The sequence below is a fragment of the Bubalus bubalis genome, chromosome 7, assembly GCF_019923935.1.
Source record: "Bubalus bubalis isolate 160015118507 breed Murrah chromosome 7, NDDB_SH_1, whole genome shotgun sequence".
Taxonomy (NCBI): Eukaryota; Metazoa; Chordata; class Mammalia; order Artiodactyla; family Bovidae; genus Bubalus; species Bubalus bubalis.
Window position 1 is genome coordinate 31,368,603 of NC_059163.1, and position 10,334 is coordinate 31,378,936.

Below are 10,334 nucleotides of genomic sequence, written 5' to 3' on the forward strand. Positions count from 1 at the left end.
CAGGATCCCAGGTAATTTCAACTGTGTGTAGAAAAGATGCACCGGGATTTAGTAATAGATACTCTTAAGGACTAAACTGGAAAAGGGCATGGCAACCCACTCCAGTATTCTTACCTGGAAAATCCCATAGATAGAGGAGGCTGGCAGGCTACAGTCCATGAAGTCGCAAAGAATCGGACAGGACTCAGCAACTGAGCAAGGTCAAGAATTAAACTACAGGTCTCTGGTAGTCACCAAGCTACAAACAATTATACACTTTAGATGCTGCATTTCTGAGGTTTTCCCCCTTTTCTTACGAGTCCTTATAGCTGCCATTTGACAAAATGGCATTTAATGGATCAGAAAGTGGCTCCTTGCATTCTGAACACAGTTGAAAAAGAGCTGATGGTTATAGATTTGTGAATCACAAGGCTGTAAAGAAAGGCACTGCTTTACATTGATTATGACAAAAGGCTGTCTTTTTAAAAGTCACAAATCAAGCAAAAACCTACTAATGAGGTGAATGTGCAAAACTTTTCCATTCTGATGGCTGGACCCTTCCCTTCATACCTCTGCATTTGGGGCAGAGGCCTCTATATTTGCAAAACCAGAGAAAGTACTTTTGTCTTTTTCAAAGTTTAAAAAGCAAACAGCAGATGAACTGATAAATGTGTATTCAACTCCTAACCAGGTGTAATGTTTTCTACAGTACTGTTAAACAATGAAAAAAGGAGAGAGACATAATAATAGAAATATCCATGTTGAATAAACTAAAGTCAATGAATACATACATATACAAATAATGTATATATGCACACTTATATATATATTATATATATATATATATATATATATATTTATACAGTAAATGTGTGTACGAAACTGGGAACATAAAATTGACTTTCTCCCCTTAAATACACATTCATGGTTTTATACGTAAATGAGAAAGTTCCTTCCCTAAATCATGGACTCTTAAAGTGCATCTGTGAGAAACAGCTGAATGCTTCTAGAAGCCTCGTCCTCTGCACTTTGCAGGGCTCAACCAAGGCATTCACTGTTACATATACTCAACTTTCAAGTGGGTAGTCATAGCAACGCTGCCAGTCCTCCCCAAGGCTTTTTCTCCCTTCTTTCTATTCCTTTCCTAGCCCTCCTCCCATCTCAAAACAGCATACACAAATACAGAAAGCTGCTTCTATGAAAGTGTGACTTTTTTTGTACACTGCTGTACTCGAGAGAGTAAATGGCAGAGATGTGGGCTATTTGCATGGCACTGCCTTAAACACAAATGTCTGTGGTGGCTCTGGGAGTTGAAAGAGGAAAAAGAGCTGTCAGTAGAAGCCGATAACCATGCAGATGGCAGGGATGCTTTTTCCTTCCGACTAAGGAAGGAGAAGCCATCTCTTGTCCATTCTGTCCACCCACAAGACATCTCAAAAGTTAAGATGGAAAAGGAAGGCATTAAAAGTGTTATTGGTGTGCTCTTGGCACAGAAAGCCAAACTCTGATCACAGGTGTTTGAAACAAGGTATGGGTTTATTTGCAGGATGCCAAGCAAGCAAAATGGACAGCTCATGCTGACAAGACCTGAACTCCTGGATGGCTTTCAGCAAGAGGAGAGGGTCACAGGATGCATGATCAGCTCAAGAACCTTCTGATTGGCTGATAACATGCTTAAGTTTCAGGAATCTCAACTTTCTGGTTCCAACCAGTCTGGGGTCTACCATGCTTGAGATCTGCATGTGGTGGACATCTTCCACCTGGGTGGGGGGGTCTTAGTTTCTACAGAACAATTCAAAGGTATGTGTCAGATTGTTATCTATATCCCTTCAGGAGAAACTAGGAATCCTGTGACTCTACTGTCCTCTTCATTAACCTGTCCTTGTCTTGAGGCTGCTCTTTGGCACTCAGGAAAAGCCTGAGTCTAAAGTCTTTTTTTTTTTTTTAACAAATAAGAAATGGGGGACACAGAATGACTTTTGTTCCTGGAAAGGCCCCACAGGGTCCTGCTTGGTTTCAATCCCCCCTTTTATTTGATCCTGAGGCGAACAGTTGTGGGACAAAAAAGAGAATGAAGTCTTCAATAGAGGGTTTAACCCTAAACTCGGCATAAGAATTGTGTTTTAGGGGGACTCGGTTTCAAAAGTATTGGGCTGTGGCATGCTAGAAGCTCCTTCTCAGAGAGCTGATGAAAAATTGGAATGAACAGTCATATGCCAAGGGGGAGAATGCCCCATGCAATATGAACACACACAGTTGTGTGAATGCATGCAAAAGTTCTGGAAGAAAACTCACCAAACTCAAAGGTGGTATTCTCTGATAATAAACTATGGTGTTGATGGAAGAAGCTGGGGGACAGGAGGGCTTGAGGGCCCACAAAGAGGAAAGTTCACTTCGTGCTCAATGTACTTTTTTATTTTTTTTGGTGCTCAATGTACTTTTGCACTATAAAACATTTAAAGAGTAAGAACAGATGCATGCATTACTTGTAATTTTTATTTTAAAAAAAGGCATGGTAGAATTTTGAGACTTAAAAGCTAGAAGCATAAAAATTTAGCAGATTACTAGCACACAGAGTCAGAATGTGACACAATCTGACAAGGCACATCAGAAAAGTTTCATATTGCATTTAAGCTCATTGAGTTATTTTATAGACCGTATATCCTGCAAGATTTTACACTGAAACCTTATATATCATGATTCCTACACAGTTTAGGCTACTTCCTCTGCACACATTTTTGCTATTCTTCATCGGTGTCATTTACAACAAAGCTTCTAAAGTCAAACGTAAAGGTTACTTTTTTAAATCTCTGAGTACAGTCAAGATTTCTAAAATGAAGAGATAATAATACCTTAATAGACACCCTGTCAAAATTACTGTATATGTATACACTTCTGGCAAATACATTAGCAAGAGTTAAAAATTTGGTGTTGAAGAGGCAAATATTCATTACGTGTTGAGGTTGAGTCTAAGTACTGCCCTGGTAACTGAAGTGAGAAGTCTTCTAAAAACGGTTGGTCTGAGGTTGCTCAAATGAGGAATCAGAAGACCCCATGTTCTGATATCCAAGTACATTACACAAAGCAATATTGCACTGCCTCTACAGAGTAGCAACAAGGAAGTATTTTTATTAATATCTAGGGTATTCCTTTTTCCAAGTTTGTGTATTCTAAAGTATATGTTAAAATAACAGGTAAAAATAAAAACAGTACAAAATAAGAACCACTTGAAGACAATTTTATAGTTGAATAAAGTAAGTATCAGTGATCTTTTACAATATAAACTGTCCCTCAGTGACTGGTCTATAAAAAGTGTTAAGTGGGACACATATTTCCCCAATAATTTTTCTGGGTATTTACACACATATAAACTATTTCAGAAATTAAAGGACAGGAGAACTTTATGTGTGGACAAATCATGCCACATATCTACTATTGTAAGGTAGAGACCAAGGAATCACAGTTACAAAATTTAAGCTTTAAATTCTCACTGCTGATCTTGATCAAGCTAAGGCCCCAATTTTCTGAAAATACTTAAAAAAAAAAAAAAAAAGTCAGCCCTCATAAGAGGAAGGAATCAAATAAATCAATTGAAATTCAGGTAATGCCCATAACAGATCCTGGCCAATAATTGAAAATTTTTTCTACATTACACCTTCTACCACAACTGTTACACAGAGTTATAAAGAACTGAGGGGAGGATCTTCTTCATTCTACAATGACTGGTTAATAAGCGGTATACAAAAATACAGTTTTAGGAAGAAGAAGGCAGTGCTTAAAGAACAAATCAGAAAGCAGATTCCTTAGAAAATGAAAACTAGTGTTGAGAATACTCTTACCTTCACCTCCTCTGCTTATAAAAAGACTCATTTCTGACAAAATTAGACACTCCCTTTCGGAGATTAGTGGATTACTGCAACACCCAAAGGAAGATTTTACTAAGACTCTTAGTCAATAGTTAGTGTTGGCCCCCATTCTAGGTAAGTAAAACAGAGAAGCTAACAAAGGACTCCCTCCAGGAGAACCCAATGGACCCTAATTTAGAGAAGAACCATCCAATCACGTCTGCTCTTCGCTCAAAGAGCGTTGGGCTCGGTAGGCAGAATATGGTCAACTTCATTCCTCTCTCATACTGTTACTTAGGACAAATCACTTAAACACACTGATTTTCAGTTTCCTCACCTGAAAAAGCGGCATACTGACATATAGCGATGTGAGGGTTAACTACGATGATCGCAGCACAGGCACAAAGAAAATATTCAACTAATGTTAATCTTTTTCTAGGGGACGGATCAGAGGGAGAAAGGGCAATGTCAGGGTTTCTTGGCAGTGCAGAACAGTTAAAGGGTTTGCTTTGGTGCTAAAAAAGAAATTTCTAGCTCTGAGACAGACCTGAGACAGAGATAGACTGATTCTCTCTTCCCCTTAGGCAAGTCTCCCTTTTCAGAACTCATACAAGCCAAGTTTTCGGCAATCATTTCATGTCTTGTATCCTCAGTCACATTTTCACACTCTAAGATCCTGTCGTCTTAAACCAGACTTCACACTCCCGCAAGTCTTGTGTACACACTGCCTACTCTAGGGCCGCGCTCACTAGCAAGGAGCGCCAGACATTTCTGGACCGATCCAGCACAAAGTGGGTCCTCTGCATTCAGAGGGCTCCGGTGACAGTGTTCTTAAAAAGGTGGAGGCCTCTTCCTGTCAAACGAGATCATCCCGAGAGGTGCCCTCCCCAAGCCACACTTTCCCTTCTCATCACCCCCGCACACAGTTCCCGATTTCTCTTCCCACTGTGGGAGGACGGATCTGTGATATTTACGCGTGTAGACTGAACGCTCGTAAAAAATTCAGTGGTCCAACCGAGGCCACGCGGGCGGCGGCGGCGGCGCAGCAGCCACACCTACTCGGCGGCCGCGGCGCTGGGAGCCCGTACCCGGCTGACCTGCCCGGCGGCCCAGGTTCCGGGCGCCGCCCCCTCCTTGACTCCTCCCGGGACGACTCCCACCCGAAACCCGGGGCTGCGATCCGCGAGCACGTGGGAGGCTGGCAAGGACGAACGCCCGGCCCGGGAGGGGAGTGGTGGGGAGGCCGGGCGGGAGCCTGAGGCCTGGGGAGACTCGGAGGTAAACAGTCCGGCGCCCGGACCTCGGCCGTCCCCCTCACCCCCGCCACCCCTGCACCCCGGGACGCGAGCTTCCGGAGAGCAGCCCCCAGCGCCCCTGCCTCCCCGCTGGCCCGGCGCCCCGCTCCGCTCCGGGGAGCCTGCGGGAGGCGGAGCTCCGCGCAGCCTGAGTGGCCCTTCCCGGCCGAGGCCCCCCTTCCCTGCCGGCATCTCCCTTCCCCGCCGCCACTCACGGTGTTTGCCGCCGCCGCCGCCCCCGCTCGGGTAGTTCAGCAGCAGGAAGGGCAGCGGGGAGCCCGGCGACGGCGGGGTCCTCCAGGAGCGCTGCTGCTGCGGCGGCGGGCGCGCTACGAAGCCGGCGCCTCCATCTCCCGGGTAGAGCAGGAAGAAGGGGGCGGCCACCGGAGAGCCGGGCTCCGATTGCCCCGCGGGGGAGGCCAGCGGCGGCCCCGCCTCGTCCTCCCGGTCTGCGCCCCCGGCTGGAGCGCGGCGCGGCTCCTCCGGCCGCTGCTTCCCACCCCTCGCCGGCTCCTCGCTACAACTTTCCGCGCCGGCGGTGGGCGGCGGCGAGGTCTCAGCCATGCTGGCTCCTTCGTTCGCCGCCGCCTCCGACTCGCGCCCGGACCTGGGTGGGGGAGCAGAGGGTCACGGCGGGCAGCCGCCGCCCCGTCCCGTCCGCGCCTCCGCCCCCTTTCTCCTGGGTTACGACCCGGTGTCCGGGCCCTGCCGCTCCGTCTACGGCCTGCCCCGCCGGGGTCCGAGCCAGCTGGAGGGCCGGCCCCGCCCGACGGCGCGGTCTCCCTACCGGCCGCCTCCTCCCGCCCGCCCCTCCCGCCCCGGCCCCGGGCCTGCGGCGCGGCTCCCCTAGGGGGCGACCTCCTCCTCTTCCCAGTGCCCACCTTCCGCCCGGCTCCCGCGGCGCTGAGCTCCCTCCCGACCCGGGGGTGGAGACGGCGCCGGGAGCCCGGTCCTTACCCGCCCCCGGCACGGCCCTCCTAAGCGGTCAGGTGTGTGTACCCCCGGTGCTTGAACGGTGGGAGACCCGGCGAAATAGCTGGCGGCGCTTGTGTGTGTAACCGCCCAACTTCATCAGTAGCACGGAGGCACAAAGATCTGGGTTGAAAAAGAGGCGAAAGCTAATTTTAAATAGGAACCTACCCGTTCCCCCCACCCTCTTATTAAACAGTACCGTTTGCCTTGCACACACTACAACTTGAACCGTTCATTCAAGGTTTTGATTTATGAGCTTTTTATGTGAGAAACCAGAGGTGGGTGTCCACCTTCCCCCACCTCTATTGTTCGCTGTCATGTGCCCTGTATAAAAATCTTGTATTTGCTTTGACTTGAACTCCCTGGTTTTCCGGTGTTTCGGGTGCGCATGAATGCGTTTTAAACCAAACAGCTTAGAATTTATATGACAAGCATCTATTACAGGTTTTCACTTTGATATCGCCCGTGTCTCGCTAGTAATTGGCCACTGTTGCTTTATCTTGAATATTTGAATCAACGATTACTGATCCAGTAATTCCCATAAATAAACATTTCCTTCTTGAATAAGACAATTTCCAGTTACTATTGTTATTCCTTACGCTAGATTCCTTGAACGTGCCCGAGTATTTCCCAGCTGTTTAGCTTTGTGTTCCGGCTGCAAAATGCTGGCATAGAATCCATGTTGACTCGTAATTAAAAATCACTATTGTGTAACATTTTGTCCACCTGATTTTCCTTCTTTCTCTGGTCTGCCTTTCCCTCTGTCGTTATCCCTCTCTGAAAGGGAAAGTAAACCTTTTTATTGTTGTTATTCTCTGAAAATCATCTTGAAATTACAAGAAATTATCGTGAGACTTCTAATACTATCACCAAATCTTTTGAACAAAACATTTTAAAAGGTGTTTATAAGAAGCTAACTTCAAGAAGTTAGTAGTTATTCAGTTTCTGGCATTTTCCTGACCTGTTGATTCCAGTGCTACTGCCTACTTAAATTATTTGTCCTGTGAACCTGGATTCCTGTTCTGGAATAGGGTGAAATAATTGTTATTATTAACTATGTATTATTGTTTTATTGAAACAGCCTACAACCTGCAGTAATAAAAACAAAATGGGGGAAAGCTTCTTCATCCTATTTTGTAGCATTTTGGAATTTTGCTGGGCCTTTCCTTTTCAGTCTGAGGGTGGAGTCTTGATAAAAAATAAAATTGCCTTTTAGGAATTATAAACTATAATGCCTTGAAGAGAAAAACTATAACATTCCAGATATATGATTTTATTACCTGTCTTTAATTGCTTTTTTTTTTTAGTTGAAATATAGTTGATTTACAATGTTGTGCTCATTTCTTCTGTATAACAAAGTGATCCTTAACTGGCTCTCTTACCATGTTTTTGCATGCAGAAATTTATAAGTATCATGTTCTTGTCAGGTTCCTTCACAAAGATATTTTGCAGTTTTTCAGTAAAGAATTTAACAAGAATATATACCAATCCCATTGTAGGTAGAAGAAAAGAGATCAGACTTTTGAGAAACGCCAGTTGTAGCCAAAGGAGTCACCAAGTTAACAAACTATAAAATGTTATCTAAATTACCAGCTTTCTCCTTTCCAGTTAGCCACGTTACCTACGGTGTTAGAAATGTTGACATGCTATGGAACCTTGCAGTATATGGAGTCTTTTGTGCCTCTTTACTTTTAAAACAATTCTATTTATGCTTTATGTCATCAGTTACAATGAATTAGCTAAAAGAGTTCACCATGTACATTCTATATACAATGAATATAGAAGATCAGCTGACATATGAGTCCTTTAAAATTTACAGGCAAGGCTGTTTATAGGGATTTTCTTTAAAGGTGGATGATATTCAAGTTCCTAGTTTCTTATGCTTTTAGCTTTTGGATCAATATTATAATCACAGCTCTACATAAGGTTTAGAGACATAAAGGGCTGAGTTAGCTGGAACATTTAGGGAAGCTCAGGTTATAAAATGAGGCTAATCTTGATGTTCCTTTATGAAGTGAACAACTTCCTATACTGTTTTAAAATCCAAACCACTGTAAGAATCAAGTTCTATTAATTTTGCTGTGAAATAAAGCAAAAGGTGTTTTTCAATTTTATTTGCATTTTGTTTTTAGTTATTCATGTTCAGTTTTCTGAAACCCTTTGGTGATCTTAAGGATGACACAGAATATATTAAAAATTTTATAAGATCCATGTCATGGATGTTCTTTTAGGCTAAGCTTTTTAGAACTGTGATTGGAAAAAAGATATCACTTGGGAAGGGATGATATTCTTTTTCAAATTTCAGTCTTCTTAAATTTACTGAGACTTATTTTGTAGCTTAGCATGTGATCTATCCCATATGTACTTGAAAAGAATGTATATTCTGCTGTTTTCATAAGGAATCTTCTATAAATAGCTATTAAGTTTATCTGTACCAATGTGTCATTTAAGGCCATTGTTTCCTTATTAATTTTCTGTCTGGATGTTCTGTCAATTGATGTAAAATTCCCCCTGGTGCTGCTGCTGCTAAGTCGCTTCAGTCATGTCCAACTCTGTGTGACTCCATAGACGGCAGCCCACCAGGCTCCTCCGTCCCTGGGATTCTCCAGGCAATAACACTGGAGTGGGTTGCCATTTCCTTCTCCAATGCATGAAAGTGAAAAGTGAAAGCGAAGTCGCTCAGTCGTGTTCAACTCTTAGCGACCCCATGGACTGCAGCCTACCAGGCTCCTCCGTCCATGGGATTTTCCAGGCAAGAGTATTGGAGTGGGGTGCCATTGCCTTCTCCGAAAATTCCCCCTAATGGGTGTTAAATTCCCCCTAGTATTATTGTATTATTGTCAGTTTTTCACTTTATATGTTGATATTTGCATTATATATCTAGGTGCTCCTATGTTGGGTGCATATATATTTATAATTGTTACATCTTCTTGTTGGATTGATTCCTTTATCATACTAAATGTCCTTCTTTGCAGTCTTTGCTTTAAAGTCTATTTTGTCTGATATAGGTATTGCTGCCCTAGCTGTCTTTTAATTTCCATTTGAATGGAATACCTTTTCCATTCTCACACTTTCAGTACATGTATGTGAGATAATTTTCTTTCATACTTTTTATATTTGTAGTAGTAGCAGCCTTTTCTTTTCAGCTTAGAGAAGTCCCTTTAAGGTTTCTTTTAAAGCTGGTTTCAGTTCAGTTCAGTTCAGTCGCTCAGTCGTGTCCGACTCTTTGCGACCCCATGAATTGCAGCACGCCAGGCCTCCCTCTCCATCACCAACTCCCGGAGTTCACTCAAACTCACGTCCATCGAGTCAGTGATGCCATCCAGCCATCTCATCCTTTGTCGTCCCCTTCTCCTCCTGCCCCCAATTCCTCCCAGCATCAGAGTCTTTTCCAATGAGTCAACTCTTCTCATGAGGTGGCCAAAGTACTGGAGTTTCAGCTTTAGCATCATTCCTTCCAAAGAACACCCAGCACACCCAGGACTGAACACCACAGTTCAAAAGCATCAATTCTTCGCTGCTCAGCTTTCTTCACAGTCCAACTCTCACATCCATACATGACCACTGGAAAAACCATAGCCTTGACTAGACGGACCTTTGTTGGCAAAGTAATGTCTCTGCTTTTGAATATGCTGTCTAGGTTGGTCATAACTTTCCTTCCAAGGAGTAAGCGTCTTTTAATTTCATGGCTGCAATCACCATCTGCAGTGATTTTGGAGCCCCCAAAAATAAAGTCTGACACTATTTCCACTGTTTCCCCATCTATTTCCCAGTGGTGGTGAACTCTGTTAGCTATTGCTTGTCTGTTAAATTCTATCTCTTCTTCAAGTCTGAATGATAATTTTTCTGGGTAGAGTATTCTTGGTTGTAGCTTTGTGTGTGTGTGTGTGTGTGTGTGTGCCTTCTGGCTTGCAAAGTTTTTGTTGAAAAACTTTACAGCCTTATGAAAGTCCCCTTGTATGTACCTAGTTGCTTTTCTCCTGCTGCTTTTAAGATTCTCTCTTCATCTTTAATTCCGGGGATTTTAATTTTAATGTGCCTTTGTTTGGACCTCTTTGGGCCTATCATGTTTGGGACTCTGTATTTCCTGCACCTGAATATCTGTTTGCTTACCCAGGTTAGGGTAGTTTTCAGCTATTATTTCTTCAAGTAAGTTCTCTGTCCCTTTCTCTTCTTCTGGGATGCTTATAAAAGTACGCTTGATGCTGTCATAGAGGTCTCTTAAAATATCCTCATTTTTAAA

General features: G+C 43.8%; 1 protein-coding gene across 14 annotated transcripts in view; it reads right to left on the minus strand.

Annotated features, from left to right (window-relative positions):
• The window catches only part of RUFY3 (RUN and FYVE domain containing 3), a 95,254-nt gene extending 89,331 nt beyond the window's left edge, over positions 1–5,923 (minus strand). For 7 of the 14 annotated variants that reach the window (XM_025289939.3, XM_025289946.3, XM_025289942.3 and 4 more), the window contains exon 1: positions 5,335–5,923. In XM_025289939.3, coding sequence (XP_025145724.1) covers positions 5,335–5,683 — 349 coding nt within the window. In that variant the 5' untranslated portion in view covers positions 5,684–5,923. The remainder of the gene's footprint in view (positions 1–5,334) is intronic. The other 7 variants (XM_044945804.2, XM_025289941.3, XM_025289940.3 and 4 more) reach the window with 2 other exon arrangements.
• Positions 5,924–10,334: the final 4,411 nt, after the last annotated feature.